Genomic DNA, 22,307 nt, shown 5'->3' with positions numbered 1-22,307 from the left:
GTGCTCTTTTTTCCTTCGATCAAACTTTTGTTTTTACCCAAGAGGTTTTTATTTTGCTTGAAAAGGTTTTTACCGAGGCAACGATGTGTGCACCATGCAACTTAGGCATGCGACACAAGGGGGAGTGTTCCGGGAGAATTACTATTATACCCTTGTATGTGTCTTAGCCTAATAGGTTTCCTGTTAGGAGATAGATTAACATCTCCGTAATAGATTAGGACTCCGAATTCTACGGGATTGTGGTTTTGTAATGCCTATATATAGGCCCCCATATCATTCAATAATACACAATTATTTCATCCTGAAACAGTTTCAAATTTTTTTAGGTTTTTTTTAATCAACTGATTTTTTACCACTTAAAAGACCGCTTAATTTACAAAACACTGAGGTAAAAATCGCGGCGTTAACCGCCCTCTTAACGCATGGGCAGCCTGGGCAGCCGTTTTTTAAAATAGTGTTTCACTCAACTTTCGGGCATTAAGGTGAAAGTAAATAAATACATGAATATCTGGTAATTTGATGAGGAAAGGTAATAAGGGTAATATTGACAATCCAACCTTCATGTAATCGAAGTTCACAGGCAGGGCTAGTTTGGGGTTTTGCCCAAACAACCAGGGTTTGTATAAGAATTAGATTGAGCTGTAAGTGAGCATTGATTCAAGGACTTTGTGTCGAAGTAGCAACTTAGCGAATTGCTGTCTTCTGTCTTAGCTCTTTCAGCTTCAGGTCAATCCTCATCTTCTTCAACTCCCCAAGTGTAAGTATTTGCTTTAATTATTCTTGAATTCGTTTCAAATTGGGATATCTTTTAGGGTTTTAGAAGGTTTAGTCAATTTGTTTTGCAAACTCAGGGAATCCTTTCCACTAAACCAAAATTGTTTGCATTTCTTCCTTTTGGGTTTCTTTCTTTGTTTGTGAATTTCTTGTGGTTCATTTGAACCAGAGCATTTTCCTTCTTTTGTTCATGTTCAACTAGCTTTAAAGGTATTCAATATTGCTCATTTTTTCATTGATGTTGAATTTTCAGCACCCAGAATCATGGTTCAGTGTTTAAGGAGTTGAACTATATGTTTGGGGTATACAGTTTTGTGGCTTGATTTGTTTACGTAAGATTTGTTATCTAAATCATATGTTGGCTTTTCTGGATGATATAGCTCAGAAGAGAAGCAGATAGTATATTCTGCAACTACAATGCAAATGTATTAAATGTAGAACTGTTTAGCGTGAGATTTGTGGCTTTAATTTATTTACGTAAGATTTGTTTATCTAAATTTTCATGGTAACTTTTCTGGATAATGTAGCTCAGAAGAGAAGCAGATAGTAGATTCTGCAACTTCAATGCAAATGTATCAAATGTAGAACTTCACAAGTTTCTAGCAATCATTAGCAACATATATGTAGTTATTGGATGTTGTTTTTATGCCACATGATTGACAAATATGTTTCGTAGTTGAACAGGGTTTGCTTTCAATTTGGCTTTTAGAGTATCTCCTGCTAACATACAAAACTGATGATTTCAGATGGCTTTGAGAGGTGTGTGGCAGCTCAAAAAACTGATTGTGAGCTATTCTGATTGGGGAGGAAGCAGTAGGGGAATCAGGTCTGTGCTTGAAATCATCACCAGCTGCAAATCCATGCATTGCAAAAGTATTTATGAAGTTCAATTATCACTTTCTAAACTGTAGGAATCGCCAAAGTGTCTCCCATTTGTTCCAACATTTACTAATGCAACCATCTCCTAAAGATGTCTATTTGTTTTTGGTACAATGAATTGATCTTTTTTATTACTGAGGTACTGAATAAATGAAAAAAAACAATACTCATGTCCATTGAAAATCAAGTCTCTCTTTGTTGTCAGATGCAATATGGTATCACAGTTTACTGAGTTTTGGAGTTATCTTGTGCATACCCAGTTCTTTAATTAAAATTTTTTTTTTCTTGATAATTCATACTATTAACATAGTTACACTCTTGAGGAATGATGCTGGGATAGTGTGTGGGACTAATATTTGAGGAACTGAATAGTCTGCTGGATTACGTATTTTTCTTTTCAGTCACAGATTAATTGGAGCTTAATAGGCAGTGTTATATGTTATGAATATGTATATATGTGTATATGTTATGTATATGTTTGGAATTATAAGTAATTTATCATAGTTTCGGATTGCACCTTTTTCCCATTTCTTTTGTCCAAACCAACAGACAAGTTCTCTTTCAAGACTGTAACACAGCACAATGAAAGAGACAATTCAGACCTGGATTCCATGCAACCCTTTTATTTACAAGTGCTGCCCAACAAATTAGTCTACTAATCTACATTAGAATTCTGTTTTTTCCCTAGTGGTCAAGCATGCTGTTCTGTTAAGTTCATGAAACATCATAAAATTAAATTTTAGCAGTGAACTTTTTGAAATTTATCACCTATTATACGACTATTTTGGTGGTAGGTCATTCATGGAGTCACATCTACCTGCCTTTAAGGAGAAGAATCCTCAGCTTGAGGTGGTTATTGAACACATCCGTGGTCAGCATCCTCATTTGAAGGGCTTATACAGTAAGTTCACTTATGCACTCGCACCCAGTAGCATATATGTATATTCTCCCGAGTTGCCGCTTATGGCATCAAACTTTTCCTGAGAGTTTCCCTTATCAATGGACAGATAACCAAAATGAAAGGGTTGTATGTGTGAAGAATATGGATCCAGAAGAAGTTCTTCAATGTGCCACCAGGCTAAGGAATTCACTCGGGAGAAAAGTGGTGAAACTGAGGACTAGACATGTTACCAAACATCCAAGCGTGCAAGGTACCTGGACAACCGACATCAAATTTTGAGCAGGATATAATTTTGCAAGAAGTTTCTTCTGGTGTGTTTCAAAGCAGTTTCATGCTAAATTCAGAATCACAGCACGTGGTTAAATACTCTTGTTTGACACGGTAATGATGATATGTTTGATCAAATAATTTCCCTGGTTCAAATTTTACTCACTACCCTGTAGTTCTATTAAAAGAAAAGGTTTAAGTAACTTTGTTTCATTGTATCCTTTGTTTCGTTGCATCTTTTGTTCAAATTCTAACTCGTGTTGCTGCCATTTTGTCAAGGTCAAGTAAGAACTAACATCATTATGGATTATCAGTCCAGTTTAGAACTAGATTTCTGCTAGTGATGAAAGTCCAATTGACGTGTTTATTTTTGGTGCCAAGAAATTACAAAAAAAAAAAACTCTGCCCTTTTACATATTCCAGTTTTCTGTTTATATTGCCTAATCGTGAATGCTATACGTTGAACATATATTCCTCAGAGAAGCTATATTGTCCCAATACTTTGAATCATTCTATGTTTTTTTTTTGTTTATATAAAAAAGTTGGTCAGCCATGAATAACAAGTCTAGGATCCAACCCCAGCGTGCTACAATATGTAATGCTTTTCATTCCGAACTACACGTACCTATGGACATAAGCTGCGACATCCCAAATCCTATTATCAATTTATCAGAAAGCTTAGAAGCAAGGTCCTGGTGGTACTGCTTAAGTGAGGTCTACGGTACAAAAATGGTACTTAATGGGAATATCCACATTAAACTAATTAAAGCGTGGAAGATCTTGCTACTAACAAATAACAAAGAAATGTTTGAGTGATAATGGGCTCAAAAGTCTTACGGGAAACCCTTTAGCCCTAAGCCCCTAACCCTTTTCCTTGACGATAAAGTTGAGATTTTTTACAAGTTCAGCTTCACGTAGCTATCTAACCTCAATTATGTAATATGTACTCCATCATGGCTACTCTCTTCCTGTTCAAGCTGGCCTTATAACCATGTTAAGTCTATCCCAGTAATCGGTATTTTGCTTACAAGTTTTAGTATGCAACATTTGCAGATTCTACCTACTGTTGACAACACCACCTCCATCTTACAAACGGAAAGTTCAATTGATATTCAGACCTATAAAATCACTAGACCTTCACCAATCATGTCACACAAACATTCTTGACCTCCCACAATTGGCTTCAAAATGGCAAAAACAACCAATTTCTGCTTCTGTTCAGTACTAACCTTCTTATGTTTAGTTGGATTCCTCTTCATTCCAGCAAAAGCTGCAGTGAAGTCGTACCAATTCGACGTGAGCGCTTCACGAATGCCTGAGCTTTATCTACTGATTTTCTGTAGAGTTTAACTCAGCTTGACTGGGTTTTTTTTCCCAATTATATGCAGGTTCAAGTTAAGAATGTGAGCAGGTTGTGCCATTCTAAGCCAATTGTCACAGTAAATGGGATGTTTCCAGGACCTACAATATATGCAAGAGAAGGAGATACACTTCTAGTTAATGTCACTAATCATGCCCAGTATAACATGTCAATTCATTGGTAAGACATTTGAATATGAATGCAAATGATTATTATGATAGCATTAATAAGTATTCATGATCATAACTGTGTTTAATATGTTGGAATCCACCAATTCCAGGCATGGACTAAAGCAATACAGGAATGGGTGGGCAGATGGACCTGCTTATATAACACAATGTCCAATCCAGACAGGAAACACTTACACCTACAATATGACAATCACAGGGCAAAGAGGAACTCTATGGTGGCATGCTCACATCCTTTGGCTAAGAGCCACTGTCTATGGAGCAATTGTCATCCTGCCCAAACAAGGGACTGGCTTTCCTTTCCCTCAGCCTTACAGTGAAACTAATCTCATCTTAGGTGGGTTCCAGTAAATCAGAACCTCTTATGACTCATGAGTGCCTCAAAAATTGTCTTGTAGTAGAAGAATATATACATCTGCAGTCCCCGACTGCAGATATTAACTGGAATATTTCTTGCCAATGGTGTAGGAGAATGGTGGAATAAAGATGTTGAAGAGGTTGTTAAACAAGGGAACAGACTAGGATTGCCTCCGAACATGTCAGATGCACATACTATTAATGGCAAGCCAGGGCCTCTCTTTCCTTGCTCTGAAAAACGTAAGCCACATTGTCATAGGTTATATTCTCTTGCAAAATTTTATTCACCTTGTTCTTGTTTTTGTTCTATATATACAAATAAAAGTTGGTCTAATCAATGATCAAGGTTTTAATCTTACAACAATACAACAGAAATTGTTATAGTACTGAAAGTAGAACATTCATTTTGCAATATTCATTAGTTGTATCGTTTGCCTGTGCTTAGATACATTTGCCATGGAGGTTGAACAAGGGAAGACATACCTGCTAAGGATCATCAATGCTGCGCTCAATGACGAGCTATTCTTTGCCATAGCCGGCCATAACTTGACAGTGGTAGAGATTGATGCAGTCTATACCAAACCATTTACAACTCAAGCAATACTAATTGCACCAGGCCAGACCACCAATGTTCTCGTTCAGGCAAATCAAGTCCCAAGCAGATACTTCATGGCTGCAAGGTCATTCATGGATGCACCTGTTTCCATAGACAATAATACCGCCACTGCAATTCTTCAATACAAAGGCATCCCCAATTCTGTTATGCCAGTCCTTTCCCAACTTCCAGCACTCAATGACACGGCTTTTGCATTGAGCTACGGTGCGAAGCTGAGAAGCCTGAACACAGCAAAGTACCCAGCAAATGTACCTCTTAAAGTTGATAGACAGCTTTTCTACACCATTGGTTTGGGAATCAACCAATGCACTACTTGCCTGAATGGAACACAACTCACTGCTTCCTTGAACAACATAACTTTTGTGATGCCTAAAATCGGGCTGCTTCAAGCTCATTACTTCAATACCAAGGGAGTATTCACCACAGACTTCCCTGACCGTCCTCCAACACCTTTCAATTATACTGGTGCACCACTCACTGCCAACCTTGGAACTAAACTAGGCACCCGGCTAAACAAGCTTGCCTTTAACTCGACAGTTGAGTTGGTGTTACAAGATACCAATCTTCTCACAGTGGAATCTCATCCGTTCCATCTCCATGGTTACAATTTCTTCGTTGTTGGGACTGGAATTGGGAACTTTGACTCCAAGAAGGACCCGGCTAAGTACAATTTGGTGGATCCTCCTGAAAGAAACACAATCAGTGTTCCTACTGGTGGTTGGGTTGCCATAAGGTTCAGGGCTGATAATCCAGGTAATTACAACATCATCATATAACCAAATAGCATGCTGCCTTAAACTTCAAACCTCAAAGTTACATCATTAGAAAACTAATCAGTACTAACCCAATGAACAATATCTGATCATGTATAGGTGTGTGGTTCATGCACTGTCACTTGGAGCTGCATACAATGTGGGGTTTGAAGACTGCCTTTGTAGTAGAAAATGGAAAAAGCTCTGATCAATCTGTTCGACCTCCACCTGCAGACCTTCCACCTTGTTAGTTCCTTCTACCGGAGAACATAATGGCCTTATCGATCGGGGGAACAAAGACTGTTGTTTAAGGCTTTTTTTGCTTACAATTCTTGCAAACATCTGCAAAATGCAGACAGGGATTGAGCAAACATTCATTCAAAATTGTGATTTACGTGACCAATAAAAGTGTGCTTTGTAAGTTTGTATCAGAGATTATCTAATGCTAAATTAAACCCTATTTTGTGCAACGGTTAATTTACCTCAACATGACTTGATTATATGACATTCGAGTTGGAGGAACTGCCGTCAACATTCAAACTCAACAAGAACGCGCCAAATAAACACGAGAAAAGTTGATGGCCGTAACATAAGCATATATGCAGTAATGCACACATGCTCCATAGTTTCATATGTTCATGTAAATAACTTGCTGATCAAAAACATACATATTCACTCTTCCTTTTCAGTGATTTACGACGGTGCTAGGAATAGGGGTGAGGATGGTGGTGCGTTAAACAAGTGACGGTCTGCTGGGTCTGCTGTGGTGGTTTTTCAGGGATTGCTTACAGTCTCGTAGGGTTAGGAACTTAGGATGAACATGGTTAGGGTGCAATTCTGCCTTAAATCTGTTAGATTCAATGGTGCTAACAGTTGATAATTACTTTGGTGAATTGGTCTTCAGCAATGCAGAAAGGTAAACAGGTTCATTCCTTTCATCCCACCCGAACCGTTTGATGCATCACAATAGCAAACTCCTATTTTCAAAAAAGAAAAGGCTGGTTAGACCGTTAGAGTGGTACCATCAGGAAAAGATTGTCAAAGTAGCAAAGTAGATGGGATTGAAATTTGCCCCGGCATATTCGTGTTTGATCAAATGCACCGTGGTCTTGCCCGTGTATCATCCCAAAATTGATGCAGCGCTTAGTTTTTTTCCCGATCAAAAATCGATCGACCAGGCCTGCTGGCAATTGTTGAATCTTCATCAAGTCGGGCAACAAAGTTTATTTTCCCTCTTTGCCCCTATATGTTACTCTGGTTATGGTTTAGCAACGCCTTTTCTGATCCGCCTCAATCCTTTGCCGACAGCCCCGCCGATGGGTTGTTCAGTGGATGGTTGAAATCACCGATGCAACATGAATTGGAGAAGAAACTTAGCGGCTTGATCTTGATTCTCCTTGAAACAAAAAGGCCTGACTTGATTCTCTTTGAAACAAGGGCTTGATCGGTGATTCATAGGCATGAAATTAAAGAGAAGGAAAGAAGAGGTAAGATAGACGAAGGAAAAATGGGGGGAAGGACTTACGGACTGGTAATCAAAAATATCCAGTAGTAACAGAGAGAATGAGAGGAAAGAGAGGCCGAGAGAAGCATGAATTAAGGACAAAACTGGAAAGAAAATAATTTACCCTGGAAAAGATGGTTGAGAGGCAAAACTCTTGCCAGTCACGGTGCACAGAAAAACTGAAAGGCAGAGTCAAATTCATCAAATAGGAGGCAAAACATCTCCTTTTGCCCTTGCCTTTTACCAGTTGCGGTGCATTTGCATACGAAAGCAAATAGGTATCGGAAATGTTTTAGATGGAAAAGAGGATCCAAACAATACAATTGACTAGTTTATAATCCAGAGTGCCTCAAATTTCAGGTCTTGTACATTAGCAAAGGCAATTGAAACTACACTTGATGACTTGAACAAACAAATACAAAACAAAATATAAGGGTGTAATAGGTAATAAATGAGCGTGAAAACGCGCTCCCTAAATTGCATATGACCCCCTTGCAAGCTCACTGAAATTTGAATTTAGTAATGTGCAGTTCTTTCTACAAAATGTTTGTTCTGTATGCAGCCATCCCTGACAGTGCTCTCATTAAAGAAAAAAAAATTAACAGCCGTAGTGTCTGAAGCATTTTGACTATCAACTAGCCGCTGGCGACAATCTCGTGGATGGCATCGCTGACTGTCACATCCTCGGATCTAACCACAAGCTTCATTGCAACCTCCTTTGAACTGTCAATTCCAAAAGACAACCGCACAAGGACCTTGACATTGCCTATGTATACACCGGACAATAGACATGTGTGGGACCTTGAGTTGCTGGGAATAACCTCTGTGCCCTGCAACCATGTCACCAGATATAACATACTTTACTGCCCAACAAACATAATGTATCTTGCTGGCCAATGAAAGAACCAGATGTAAAAAGAAATTGACAGATTACTATGCAATCATAATGATCAGGCTAGGCATTCTATCAAATTTTATGCAACTGCCACAAACTTCTGAATATATTGATGGACCTTGTCTGGGACCCAGAATAATTAGCTTTTAATTGAATTTTCAGCAGGACTTTCAGTAAACAAGATACTATTTGAAAATAATAAAATTAAGAATCTGATTGTTCATCCTAAATTACCCAGAAATTAACTTTAATCAAACCTAAAGTCCCAGTACAAGCAGCAAATGAGGGCAAAGGCAACAAGATACATCAGTTCAGAAAACTATGCGCAAAATAAAACAACAAAGACCATAAACATCAGGTCACATGTAATGTGCAAGTTTTTACTGTAGATCAATCTGACAACTGTCATGTATATATGCCTTTTTTAAATCTTATTCATTACTGTTGTGAACTAACCACTAGAATTGCACCTTGCCTCTTATCCATTTTTCTCATTCTTGTTTCTTATATTCTATAACTGTAGTTAAAAATGATTGCATAATCAATACTACATTGCTAAAAATTAACTACCTCACAGGGTTGCATTCCAAGAAGGCTGATGACAGTAGAGACTGCTTCATTCAAGCTCTCCCTTTGGCCCAGGCCATATTCATCTACACGCTCACAATCTGGGCCCATATTTTCCCATGCATGCCTGAAGTTGTGTACTTCTTCCTTCAAAATATAATCAGCAGCAACCACATCAAGGTCCTCCAGCTGGTATTCATCTTCTACACCATCTTCATCTGCCTCACCAGTAGTTGGATCAACCTGGTGACACACAAAACTCATTAAGAAATAAAAACCAGATGAGTATTAAGACCACTAATTGTTAGGTATTGGTTATTGTATGTCCTAGTGCATATCATTAGTCTAACGGACACATAATTCCAAGAAAAGCATACATTATAAGAAACTCTTAATTAAAAGATTTGCAGACACTTGTACCCAGTTTTATGGAGGTGTTATCACAAGAAAAGATCAGTGTTATGAACTAATGTGGAATCATAAATATGAGGGAAACTACGAAATGAGATTTAAGCATTACATTTCACCAGGTATTTCAGATTGACAAGGCTACATTATAAAGAATATCAGATGGAGTTTAAGGCTAAAGCTAGTCAGATCCAATGTCTAATAGTCTGGCTTAAATTGACAAAAATACAGTACAAATAATCTTAGATGAGAGATTTAAGCAAACTTTTAGAACTAAGCCAGATAAGACGTGCAGTAGTCTGGTTCTAAGAGAATGTTACGAACCTATATCTAAATCGAGGGATGAAGAGAAGAACTTGGTACCTCTTTCACAATGAACCTCAATGTGTTTGAAAATTTACCAACTGCAGGGACACCTTCTGGCTTCTCAAATGCCAAAAAGGTCTGGCCAGGTGTATCATAAGGAAGAGACCTGAGAGGCTTGGATTCCACTTCAGTAAATTCTTCTGCTTCAGAGGTATCAACGGCAACAATAACCTGAAAGAAGCAACTTTAAGAGCTTTCCCAAGCAGAACTACAAACGAGAAATGCAATAATATATGCTTAGGCATTACATTTTCCAGTAATTGCTCGGGAATGGTGTTGGTGCAGTTATACTGGAACACAACATGCCTATCAAAAATGTGCTTGACAACATTAACTGCATATTCAGTTTCTGCCTCTGTCAACTCCACTGGTGCTGAGGACTGATAGGTTCAAAAGAGTGCAGTTAATTCCAGAACAAAAAATAAAGCATTTACATGCATGGCAGTATGGAAAAATGAATATTCAGGTCACAAAACCTTGAAAAGTTTTCCGAAGTTTGAGAACTCTGGAATAGATGCGAGAATCCTCTCATAAGCATCAACTGTGGACGCAGGGCCACTTGGAGGAGCACCAAGACCAGTTGGCTTTTTACTCTGGGCTTTTTTCTCAGCAAGTGGCTGAGACTTAACCTCCTTTGGTACCGAATTAATGTCAAATGGTTCTTCTGAAGCCTCCTGAAATCATATAAACCACAAGGAGAGCATTAGAAGGGCTCAATGGCACAAAGAAAAAAGAAAGTTCAATATACTCCATCAGAGTAAATATAAGAACCAGTTTCCTTTTCATAAGAACTTCAAGAGTGCTATCAAAACATCTAACAATGTGAGATAACTTACATAAGTCTTCAAACTTATCTCAAGATTGACGAGGGGGACATCAAGAGACCCAAAGAGAAAGTCTTTCACATCCTGGTCGGTCTCAACAACAGAACCATCTCCTCCAAGTGTGTTAAGATACAGTGTTGCCCTATCCCGAACCTGATAAAAATTTAAGAAAATATAAAGAAATCAGCATGTTCTGAAGGGCAGAGCATATTTAAACAAAAAAAAAAGAAATAAATCATGAAAGTAAGGCATGTCAACAAAGAAACGAATTGCTGACATATCAACAGAGGCACATAACTCTAAATGAATGTTCAAATATATCTATATATGAAATAGATACCTACATAATTAGCATCAAAATTTCATATACAATACCTCATCATCACTGTCGAATAGGCATCTTCTTAACAGAATAAACACTCGGGGCTGAGACAGAGAAGAAACAGATAATATATTTATCAGTAACAAAAAATCACCCAAGAAATTTGATTCCAAAAAGGGGACACAAGAAATTACACAGTTTGATAGAAAACCTATTACCTTCAATGAATCAACCATGGCACCAAATTTGGCTAATGTGCTTACAGCACTGGCCCGGACTGTGGCATTCTCAAGATGCACTCGATTATAAATATACCGTATGTATTTGCTTGGATCCGAGGTTCTTGGCCCTTCAATTCCCAGAAAGTGGAGTATCTGATAGTAGAAGATTCAATCAACCGGAATAAGAATAAGAAAGGTGAGGAAATGAACCAATGAACCTGAATAGATTCATCAATAAAAATTATGAGAGGAATGCCACCTGAGTAGAAAGGTAGGTGAATTCACAATCTTCAATAAATTCACAAAGATGAAGCAAGCCACTTTCTTTTGCGTCTGGAATATCTCTAATGAGAATCACAATAGAGTCCACAATTGCCTTTTTGTACTCAAACCCACCTTCTTCTCGAAGAATGTTGCTCAAGAAGTTCATGCTGCAGAAAGCAAGAGGTCAGGGTCATTATTAGATGTATGCAGAGAAAAATGAAAACGCCCATCAGAAGGATATCCAAATGTTCTTGAAATAAAAATAAACAGTGTTTGACATATCACTTACAGTGCTCTATACTTCAATGGAAACTTCAAACACAGTGACCTAATGGCTTCCACAACTACAATTTTAAATTCATCAGCAATATCTGACATGAAGTTTGTTATCTGCTTCATCAACCGATCCACACTTGATTCATTTCCTGTCTTCAGAAGTGTGGTGATTGCAAGTGTGGCAATGCTTCTGTTCTGATCAGAAATCAAGCTTTCCATATCAATGTTGCAGTTTGTGACAGCCATTGGATGTGTCATTGCCACCTGAAAAAAAATTCAGCCATTAATTCAGTATAAAAGAAGAATAAGTATCATGCATATTAATTATAAACTACAACCTCAGCATTATATGTGTTGATCAGTTAGCTACTCGCAAAGAGAGAAACTAAAACTATTTCTGTAATACTGAAACAAATTCCAACAATTAATGACACAGAAGAAGACGAACCTTGTTTAGGGTGCGGACTGCAGCAAATCTTAACACCGGCTTTGAGGAACTTAAAAATAGCTGAAGAACGGTGATGGCTGGAGTCAATTCTCTGTTGGTCACACCATGGAGTTCTGTAATTGCTCTGGCAGCCTCAAAGATTACCATCTCTGCTTTGTGTCGCAGGCAACCTTCAAGATAATCGTAGAAAGGACGGTCACCTGCTTGTGTACTTCCAGCAGACTCACGGATTACCTGCAGTACGTATAATTATTAAAAATATGACACAGAAGCACCAATGCAGCTGAAATGAAGCTCCCGGCAGAATAGATACCTGACTAGTATAGCGGATCAACAGGCATTGAGCCAATGGAGATCGAACGGAGCCCCTTGTCAAGCTGGTAACTAACTTGCTAACAGCAAGACGATCATTTTGTCTTATCTAAAATGTCACAATAATATATTCATCAACATTCATGCTTATAATAAGTGTGGTCTAATTGCAATTATTTGTTACAAAAATATGTTTCTTTATATTTAATTTAAAACAAACTCCAATATAAGACTCTGAGTTCACTTACCAAATCGTGGCTTTATAAATTAGAAAATAGTAGGAAACTGACATTTAGCCTACCCATAGTAACAAAACAGATGCTCATATAAAATACAGGGAATTTATTTAAGCTTAAGATAATTATGTTTCAAAACTAACAGTTGCAGTACCTGATGAAGTAAAGCTAGAGCATGGAACTGTACAAGGGCTGCCCTTGACTGGACAGCTTCCTGAACCTCATTACTCCACCTTTTAACAATCTCTGGGTTGGTCTGTCATACAAAAAAAAAATTAGGGGGAAGAGTCAACATACATATAATCCTGGTACATTTGTACAGATAAATCTTGGTAGTACCTGGAGTAGATGAATCCCACTAACTAGAGCTGCACTCGCAACCACTGGATTCTTGTCAACAATTGCTTGTTTCAAATACCGCTCAATCTGGGTAAGAAGGGTTCCATCCGTAATCCGACAAAGCACACGAATGGCATTGGCCCGGTACATATCCGTTTTACTGTTCATGTCCTTCATTAGGGAGCTTGTGACAATAATAACCTTGTTACAAAAAATACAAAAGTCAGTCCCAGTACCTTCATCATTCTAAGATAAGTCTGAAGCCATCAAATTATGTACCTCATCAGCAGAAGGTGATAGCTCTTTTATTATCAGATACACCATTCTCCTCAATCCTATATCTCTTGACTGGAAGAGCTTGGTCACGGCAAAGAAAACTTCTGTAGCTTCAACCTATCAATTTAAAGATGATTAACATCCCTAGTGACAACCACTTACACAATAACATAACATAACGAGTTTATTAACACAGTATTTTTGAATTAATCCAGGGAAGAGACATAGACTATTAAGTACAAAAGGAACTAACCTTTGTGAAGGATTCGCCCTGGTTCAGTAGATACAGAAGCTTTGTGATAACCTGAAAACACCAAACAACACAAATTACACAATTAGCTTCTGCATAAAGAATCTTACTAAGGGAAATATGAATTCGGATGGTCATTTTCGCTGGTGCAAAGCAATAACCTGAGAGCATCTTCTCGCGTCTAGCTGAGGATCATTGAAGACTCTAGCTTCTTGAAGAACAGCTCCCTTCTCAATTCCCAGAAATGGAGAGTACTCTGCTTGCAACCAACATTACACAAATTATAGCCTCAGTAAGCAACTAACTAAGTGCAAATCACACAATGAATACCAAACTAATATCAGATAATCGGCACTGATAATAGGAACACTAGAAGATCCAAATGAAGCCGATTCGCAACGGCTCACTATCAGCATTGACACAAACGACTCACACAACTCACAATCACATCAGATCAGCCAAAACCGAACCAGATCAACGACAATCACATCACAATTTACTCAAATCTGAGCTATACGCCTCATAATACACAATCAGTGCTAATAGATTAGATACAAAACACAGAGATCTGGATACAACGAATCGCCGATTCACTAGTTTCAAATCACTAAGCAAAATTGGGAGCGGAAAAACCAGATCGAATTCGAGAGCGGTAAGAAATTGATTTGCGTAATAGAGAAACGGACATTACCTTCATCGTCGCGATCGTCGTCTTTCTTTACGAGCGGCTGAGCCATCGGAAGACCGGAAGGAATCTCCGAGATCTGGAAGAACTGTGAGGAAGACCTGTTAGTCTCTCTGTCTCTCTATCCCTCTGAGGCTCGCTTGCTTAGTGAAGAGGGCTCAATTCTAAAATGTGAAAAATAATGAGGTGATTTACGAACGGAAAGAGAGAACCTCTATAGAGGGCTCGAAGCAAGACACGGGAGGTGGAATCGCCTGCGGGTTGGAGTCTCGTGGTGACTTTTTAAGCAATTACTTGTTTAGGCCTCATCATTTAACTCAGATATCCGATGAGCTCACGGAAGTCCGCAAGTCGGATGGACTTTTATTCGGCCTGACCTATAAGAAAGCTCGTCAAAACTCTTTTCCGTGTGTACAGGGCCGGATTTAGTTTAGAGATGTAAAACCAGGCCCGACCGTTAAAAGCCCACAAGGTCTGACTCGTAAAAACTCGTAAGACCCGGCCCATAAAAACCCTCCAAGAAATAAAATATTATACATACATATTATATAATTATACATGTATCAATTATATATGTCTATAATACTAGATTTAATTTTTTGTGACTTTTATATTATGAGAAATTTTAAATACACACTTCAAACCTCTTAATACACACTCATACTTAATGCACCACCTATTTCCATTCTCATTCTAATATTTTTATTAAATACACCACATAAAAAATCTAAAATACCATTGAATTAAAAAATCACAAAATACATCATTATTTAGATATACAAGACTTTTTTTTTACAGTGATTAGTATATTAATATATATATTAACATCTTATAGAAGTTCATATTGATTCTTATTTGTTCTTACGAATCATTATAGATCACAATTATTTTTCAAATTCTTTAACCATAAAAATGATGAACAACATGGAGAATATCTTCTATTAATAAAGCCAGAAGAGAAGTAAAAAAGTCAAATAATTAAATTTTTGAATTGCCTAATTTTCCCAGAGTTTATTAATCAACACGATATGTAGGTATATTCTCAGGAGAGAAAAGAGTGTAACTTGACAAAGAATAACTCCAAATTTTTACGGTTGCTAACTTGCTCACCAACAATCTCCAAAATTGAAGAGAACTGTCAAACCATGATCTCAACACCTCTGACAAGTATTGGGCTAGTATATATATATATATATATATAAGAAATGATGAATTGATTGTTTGAAGAATATGAACATTTCTATTTCAAGAATGTATGAAGATGAAATTTAATGAAAGATGAAAAATCATAATTCTTTTTCATGAATTACCTTATTTGTGACTCTAAAAATAGAAAAGATATTTTTCGGTTAAAATTAAAGAATTGATTGTTTGAATCTCCCGCTTAATTTTTTATTAAAATATATACTAATTTAAATTTTCCTGTAAATTTTCTTATTTTAATTGTTTCTAAAAATAAATTCTTGGTTTTAATAATTTAATTTTGTTTTTGATTTTATGAATTATTACATGTACCTATTTTGGTCATTTAACATACATGCAAAATCTTATTTGAATTATTGAATAATAGAGGTGTGTATCAAGAGTTTATGAGTCTATATTTAAAACTTCTCTTCTATTATAACATTTATACTATATTTAAAATAAACTTGTAGCATTATGGAGCGACTAAATGAATGAAACTTTTCAAGATCGATCGACCCAATCGATGTGATCAGTATATATATTTAGTGACCCTGTAAAAATTTCATTTAATTCAGACATCGTTTGACAGTTAGAGTTACCGGTTAACCAAAAACGCCACTAATATGCCCTAAGGGATGACCCATTACCAAGATGTGAACACCGAAAACCGTTTACATATCTGAAAATCACCTAATTTTTGTCATCAATCGTGTGTGGCCGCACCAAGGAAACCCATTTGTCATAGCCCCGGTCAATGAGGTTTTAATATGTCAAACGCTTCTATTTTGGTTGCCCGTATGACGAAATGATCAAACAATGTCCAAAATGGATGAAATTTTTACGAGGCCCCTAAATATATATACTGATCACATGTGCTGGTGTCAATCGAAGATATTTCGAACTGGAGTTGTCGATCGCCGAAATGTCCATTAATGTGTCATAACCTTTATAATAGGTTTAGAATAAAACTATCGCATTATGAAGTGACTATATGAATGAAACTTTTCAAGATCGATCAACAATAGCTGATGTGATCGGTATAAATATTTAGTAACCCTATACAAATTTCATCTAATTCAGACCTCGTTTAACAGTCGGAATTTCCGGTAAACCAAAATACCACTAATATGCTCTAAGGGACGACCCATTTTCAAAATGCGAACGCCGAAAGCCATTTGTATATCTAAAATCACCTTCTTTTTTTCACCGACCATGCACAGTTGCACCTAGGAACTCATTTGGCAAAGCTCTGGTCAATGAGGTTTTATATGCCAAACCATGTCCAAAACAGAAGAAATTTTTACGGGGTCCCTAAATATATATACCGATCACATCTGCTAGTGTCGATCAACCATATTTCAAACTAGAGCTGTTGATCGCCGAAGTGTTCATTAATGTATCATAACCTTTATATTAGGTTTTAAAATAAAACTATCGCATTATGAAGCGATTATATGAAGGAAATTTCTCGGGATCGATCAACACAAGCCAATGTAATCGGTATATATATTTAGCGACCCTGTAAAAATTTCATCTAATTCTGACTTTGTTTAATAGTCAGAATTTCCGGTAAACTGAAAACACTACTAATATGCCCTAAGAGAGGACCAATTACCTAGATGCAAACGCCAAAATTCATTTGAAATCACCTAATTTGTGTCATCGAGTGTGTGCGGTCGAATTGAGAAAACTCATTTGGAAAAGCAACGGTCAACGGAACTTTAATATGTCAAAACGCCTCTTTTTTTGTTGACCGTATGTACGGACGGTCAAACCATGTCCAAAATGGACAAAATTTTTACGGGGTCCCTAAATATATATTCTGATCACATCTGCTGGTGTCGATCGACAATATTTTGAACTAGAATTTATTTGTGACTTTTCTTTGAGAATGTTTTCCAAGAATTCCTTTTATTGTTTTAAAGACATGAATTTGGTTTTAGACTTTGAGAAAGCCCAAGCCCAACTCATTCCTCCCTTAAAATTCAAGTCTCAAGCACAATGCATTATCTCAACTCTCTTTTCTCTCATAGGACACAACAATCTCAGTTTCTCTATTTGACATAGATTTGTTTCTCATTTGGACTTAGATTTGTTCCTCATTCCCTAATGTTTTGTATTAATTGACATTCTATTTTAATAGATTGAATCAGGCGTAGGAATGAGCCTCCCAACTTGATTGGGTTCCAAACTCTTAAATAAGAGTATTATGTTTGTTTTCGTAATAAAAGCTCGTAAGGCCTGGCCTGTAAAAGCCCACAAGGCATGGCCCGCAAAAGCCTGCAAGGCCCGATTTAGATGGGCGGGTTTGGATTTTCATATTTGTGAAAATACCAGACCCGGCCTGGCCCGTCACTTATCTAAATGTACTAAGTCCTGATCCGGGCCTGCCATTCATGGGCCGGGTCGGGATGAGCCCGGCCAATTTTTCCTATAAAGCATCTAGGAACAAGAAGATTTAATTGGAAATATCGACAGTGAGTGAGGTTAGAGCGCTAACTAGACCAATTGGATTCGACTTTGTTGTTTGACTAACACGAATACCCTTTCCTACTTACATGGCTGGTCCTCCACCGTGGTTGACGAAAATATGATAGTGGTGGTGGTGGTGTATCCTTGGAGCAACTGCCTCATTTTAGCTGAAAATTTATAAAGATGATCTACATATTAGGCTCTGAAAGTTGAACGGTAGAGATGTTGAAATCAATGACTGAAAATATCCATAATTTCCTCAATATTTCCGCGAAAGTCTCCATTTTTCGGCATATGGATATATTTGTTACATACCAAGCATTTTTCGATGGAACTTTTCGAAATTTCCTGATATATCCGGAAACATTCAAAATTTCCCGATATTTTCATAATATTGCCACGTGTCAGTCCAACTTCAAATAAAATAAAAAATCACTGATTATTAGAATCGAACCTCTGATCCATCATTTTGCAAGCACAAAGTTATAGTCAACTGTCACACCCTGGGACCATTTCTGGTCCCGAAATGCTGCAGTAATCGCCGTAGTTCTAAATTAGTACCAATCGATACGAGATCCTACGCATTGACAGCGCCAACTCACAACTACAAGGCTATGGGGATAAGTAAATAATAATAATTTTGGATTAAAAACAAATGAAGCTCAATTTATTGAATAAATACGAATAAGCGGAAGGTAGCAAATGAAATGAAAGTTCAAATATGACATGAGAAAAATTTGTCATCATAATCAATACGGGCCAAAGGAAAACAGAGTACGCGTCGTGCAATTGTTAAAATAGTAATGGAGATAGGGTAAATCTGAAGTCACACTAGAAGCTGACTTCTCGATATCGAAAGTGCACCACGAGCGATGCAAAGCCACTAGCACCTAAGCCAAGTCCTCGCGAACCAGCTTCTAGGTACCTGAAAAGTAGGGGTGAGCACTCGTCCTCGCTAACACGATGCGGGTGAGACGACCCAACCGTAGTTAGGTTTGAAAACCATTTATATATATATATATATATATACATATATAAATATAACAGTATATATATAGACCGTTAGCGTAAAAACACGTAACAAAAGTCAAACCGAGACTATAACAAGTCTCATAAGGCAAGTCAAGTAAAATCATGCAGATGTAAAATATGCGACTCAACTCGAAATAACAAATACGCCGATGGGGTAAATCCAACCCGACCTGCTCTAAGGTTCGTTTTCGGGCGAACCGAGAGCCAATAATGTACTACGGTGCCAGACATCAGGATACGGTTATCACACGGTGCCGGACATCAGGACAATGGATTCACTGTGATGGTGCATGGACATCAGGACGCGGGATTCACCATATAATAAATAAACTTGCGGTGCCAGACATCAGTACACAGAATCACCGACTTATAAACATGCATAAAATAAAAGGGTCAGTCTCGAGACAATACGACCAAAGTAAAATGCAAATGAATGCAACATGCGATAAAGACGTATAACATATACATTTAATATATAGAAAATCACTAACCCAGAAGGTACCGGCTCACCCTACCTGATATAGCAGTGCCGAAGTCCGCGCCCCAAGTCACGCTCCTCGTGCTCCGCGTAGAATCGCGTCCCGCAAGTAAGTTTCATAACTAAACAAATAACGAAAATGAATAAATAAGGGTCACGACGTTTTTAGTCTATTAGTAACTGATCGTCGGTTTGACTAGTTTGACTACCCGAGTCGAGGTCTCGGGTTAGTTGGTTGTTTACTTAATTGTGAGTGTGAGTTTTTGTTTAACGTACATTCGCATTTTAAATTTAAAAATGTGAATAATACTAAATCGTTGAATGTTATTTTATTCTTCTAGCAAGCTAATTTCTTACATTCATGACTCCTCGATTTCCGATCCAGGTGGAAATCAGGTTTAGCTTTTTAACCGAATTTTAGAATGGTAAAACGTTGGGAAGAACCAGTTATTTTCCTATTTACTAAAGTCAAATAAACTTTAACGAAATTACCCTAAGGTGAGGAGTCAAACTGCCTAGGTACTGAAACAATAAAAACAGAATTATTTGAATAGTAAATAAGTAAGTTTCTTAACAGTAAAATCTGCCTAGGGGTAAGAACGTAATTATTGAAAGTCAACAAGGGTAATTTGGTATTTTCACGACGACAGTAAAACAGTAAAAATATAACTTTAGAAACGGTAAAACCAGGGTTTTTTCCTTCATTCTCCGATCTTCAATTCCGGCCAAAAATATGGTAGAAACCACCTCAATCTAACATGCAATTATATAGAAAGCATCGAGACAATATTTCGATCACAACCATACCAAAAACAGAGGAAAATGAGGAGGTTTTATACCTCAACGAAGGATGACGGTGGAGGCAGTCGTCGGGGGCTCCGGTGCTGCAAACCCGCGCTGCTGCGGCCAGTCAAGGTCTCCTCCAAGTTTTATAAGGCTGTTCTGGGGCTGCTAAGCCAAATAAGAGCTAGCTAGAGGCATCCCGAGCCAAGAACCAGTGCGCTAGAGATGGAGGCTCACAGCGGAACAAAACAGGGGTGGAGAAGAGAAGTTACGAATGGTTTTGTGTAATTTTGGAGTGCAAAACGACTTAGAATCTAAGGAAAGGAGGAAGTTAACATGAGGAGGGCGTTTGGGACGCATGAGGTCGAACTGGAGCTCCGTTGGCGTGGACTGCTTGAGTTCGGTCTCGTGGGGAACTCTTTCAAACCTTACATGCAAGGACAAGGCTCTAAAGAGCTCGAAGAGAGGGAACTAACGGTGGTGGTCTCGTCGTTTGGGTTGGCCGGACGGCGGCGGCGAAGCTCCTCATGTGTCCTCTGTTTCGGAGGGAGAGAGAACGACTAGGGAGATGAACGAGATGTTGTGGTGTGTGTGAGTGTATGGTAGTTAGGTATTTAAAAGCTGATCTGATGGTCCAGATTAATTCGCTCAAATGGACGGCCAAGATTTAAAAACAGAAAATAGAAATTTCTTAAAATACGCTTTAAAAGTGTTAATTTCGTAAACACGTATGAATTAACCGAGCGTCGGGAAAATATTCCGCGAATACTCCCGCGCTCGTGACGACACGTAGTTTAATAAAAAATATTAAACTACATTTTGACATCTCGGAAAAATGTCGGTTAGTGCGACATTTATGCCAGAAAGATGAAGAAATTTTCTAGGGGCTCACATCAACTCTACTACACCAACTTATTGTTATATGTGTCTCTTTTTATTATATATTGCATTCAATGTCTCAACATTCACCTAAAATTAAAATAAAACTGAACTAGTTGTTGAGGGGTATCGAACCCCTTTAGTATAGGAGGAAGCAATGATGAATCTTACCCTTATGAGGGAAATTTAACATGCATTATCCACCATATTTATTCTTTAATGAGATGCAATAAAGTAAAAACATATGAACACAATCTGATGCACAATCTTCACAAAGCCATGGTTATGGTCAAAGTCGAGTAATATTTGATCCAAACGGAAACTACCAGTGCTACAACCCACAGTTAATCACCCACGACCCATATGGTTGACATATAAGTCAATATATGCAAAATTAGAAAGGGGATGTATCATTTATTGACTATTTTTCACAATATACTTATGATTTTACTCAAATACATGATGAAAATAGTGAAAGTTTTGTATCTCATATATCATTTATGTGGTTCTAAATCACTTATGTAATTTCATGTTTAATGTATCATATGTAAATAAGGCGTGATTAACTAGTCTTCCTTTAGGTAAACATATATATATATATATCTATATATATTAAGTAGATGTTTAATAATGTTCGACGATTGTTTCACCTCAAGTAACTATAACTCACTATAAACTAATACTTATATAATAACTTCTTATGACTTATAGTAGATAATTGATCAAATAAACATTTCTCAAAGTTTTATTCAAAATTTTCATGTTTTTATATAATTTTCTATCAATGTACTTAATTATTTTTTTAAATCAAAATTTTCCTGAAATTTCAATCGAAATTTCCAATTTTCAGATCCTCAATATTTCTGTTCTCGCCAAAATTTTAGTCCTTGGTTGAAATATAATCGAGAAGTTAGTTAAGTGACAATCCCCCTTAAAACACCCAAACAAAATGATTACTCAGTGGAAGTGACATGCATATTATTATTTCTTTTATATTTTTTTATTAGAAAAAAGAAAAATTCACGACTAAACAATAGGTTTGTTCGTCATTTCCCATTAACTAAAATGGGTAATTTATTGTTCTACTATACTGTATGGTTGTGTGACTTGTGTCCAATTTACTAAAATAGGTTACTAAAGTCTATACGTTATTGTATCATCCGTGAAACAAGTTAGTCAAGAAATGTATTT

General features: G+C 37.3%; 3 protein-coding genes across 4 annotated transcripts in view; 2 read left to right on the top strand and 1 right to left on the bottom strand.

The window, feature by feature from the left end:
• The first annotated feature begins 622 nt into the window (after window positions 1-622).
• Window positions 623-3,039, top strand: LOC126782369 (54S ribosomal protein L51, mitochondrial). Its single transcript, XM_050507599.1, has 4 exons — window positions 623-757; window positions 1,521-1,600; window positions 2,448-2,554; window positions 2,661-3,039. Exons 2-4 carry the CDS (start codon window positions 1,521-1,523, stop codon window positions 2,831-2,833), a joined length of 360 nt encoding a protein of 119 aa, XP_050363556.1. The 5' UTR covers window positions 623-757; the 3' UTR covers window positions 2,834-3,039.
• A 950-nt stretch (window positions 3,040-3,989) lies between these two features.
• LOC126782368 (laccase-11-like) lies at window positions 3,990-6,577 on the top strand. The gene is made up of 6 exons (XM_050507598.1): window positions 3,990-4,117; window positions 4,210-4,361; window positions 4,462-4,706; window positions 4,838-4,966; window positions 5,172-6,095; window positions 6,215-6,577. The coding sequence occupies exons 1-6, from the start codon at window positions 4,010-4,012 to the stop codon at window positions 6,343-6,345; spliced, it is 1,689 nt and encodes a 562-aa protein (XP_050363555.1). The 5' UTR covers window positions 3,990-4,009; the 3' UTR covers window positions 6,346-6,577.
• A 1,311-nt stretch (window positions 6,578-7,888) lies between these two features.
• Window positions 7,889-22,307, bottom strand: part of LOC126781944 (coatomer subunit gamma) — a 169,146-nt gene continuing 154,727 nt past the window's right edge. For both annotated transcript variants that reach the window (XM_050507071.1, XM_050507070.1), the window contains exons 2-19: window positions 14,294-14,413; window positions 13,764-13,858; window positions 13,606-13,656; window positions 13,356-13,469; window positions 13,077-13,277; window positions 12,892-12,993; window positions 12,503-12,610; window positions 12,190-12,423; window positions 11,755-12,005; window positions 11,461-11,632; window positions 11,199-11,354; window positions 11,034-11,084; window positions 10,671-10,811; window positions 10,311-10,508; window positions 10,083-10,214; window positions 9,832-10,005; window positions 9,064-9,303; window positions 7,889-8,428 (exon numbers count right to left, since the gene is read on the bottom strand). In XM_050507071.1, the coding sequence (XP_050363028.1) occupies window positions 8,234-8,428; window positions 9,064-9,303; window positions 9,832-10,005; window positions 10,083-10,214; window positions 10,311-10,508; window positions 10,671-10,811; window positions 11,034-11,084; window positions 11,199-11,354; window positions 11,461-11,632; window positions 11,755-12,005; window positions 12,190-12,423; window positions 12,503-12,610; window positions 12,892-12,993; window positions 13,077-13,277; window positions 13,356-13,469; window positions 13,606-13,656; window positions 13,764-13,858; window positions 14,294-14,339 (2,661 nt within the window). In that variant the 5' untranslated portion in view covers window positions 14,340-14,413 and the 3' untranslated portion in view covers window positions 7,889-8,233. The remainder of the gene's footprint in view (window positions 8,429-9,063; window positions 9,304-9,831; window positions 10,006-10,082; window positions 10,215-10,310; window positions 10,509-10,670; window positions 10,812-11,033; window positions 11,085-11,198; window positions 11,355-11,460; window positions 11,633-11,754; window positions 12,006-12,189; window positions 12,424-12,502; window positions 12,611-12,891; window positions 12,994-13,076; window positions 13,278-13,355; window positions 13,470-13,605; window positions 13,657-13,763; window positions 13,859-14,293; window positions 14,414-22,307) is intronic.

Source organism: Argentina anserina, chromosome 2 (assembly GCF_933775445.1).
Source record: "Argentina anserina chromosome 2, drPotAnse1.1, whole genome shotgun sequence".
In the NCBI taxonomy this organism is placed as follows: domain Eukaryota; kingdom Viridiplantae; phylum Streptophyta; class Magnoliopsida; order Rosales; family Rosaceae; genus Argentina; species Argentina anserina.
Note: the sequence above shows the minus strand (reverse complement) of the source record. Positions and strands in the feature narration are given on the sequence as shown.

Bases quoted from the DNA above. Each gene is read 5' to 3' on its own strand.
- LOC126782369 (XM_050507599.1), top strand. From the start codon at position 1,521: ATGGCTTTGAGAGGTGTGTGGCAGCTCAAAAAACTGATTGTGAGCTAT. The intron at 1,601-2,447 runs GTCTGTGCTTGA...TTTTGGTGGTAG, and splicing joins GGAAGCAGTAGGGGAATCAG to GTCATTCATGGAGTCACATC. The intron at 2,555-2,660 runs GTAAGTTCACTT...ATCAATGGACAG, and splicing joins TCATTTGAAGGGCTTATACA to ATAACCAAAATGAAAGGGTT.
- LOC126782368 (XM_050507598.1), top strand. From the start codon at position 4,010: ATGGCAAAAACAACCAATTTCTGCTTCTGTTCAGTACTAACCTTCTTA. The intron at 4,362-4,461 runs GTAAGACATTTG...CACCAATTCCAG, and splicing joins TATAACATGTCAATTCATTG to GCATGGACTAAAGCAATACA. The intron at 6,096-6,214 runs GTAATTACAACA...GATCATGTATAG, and splicing joins GTTCAGGGCTGATAATCCAG to GTGTGTGGTTCATGCACTGT.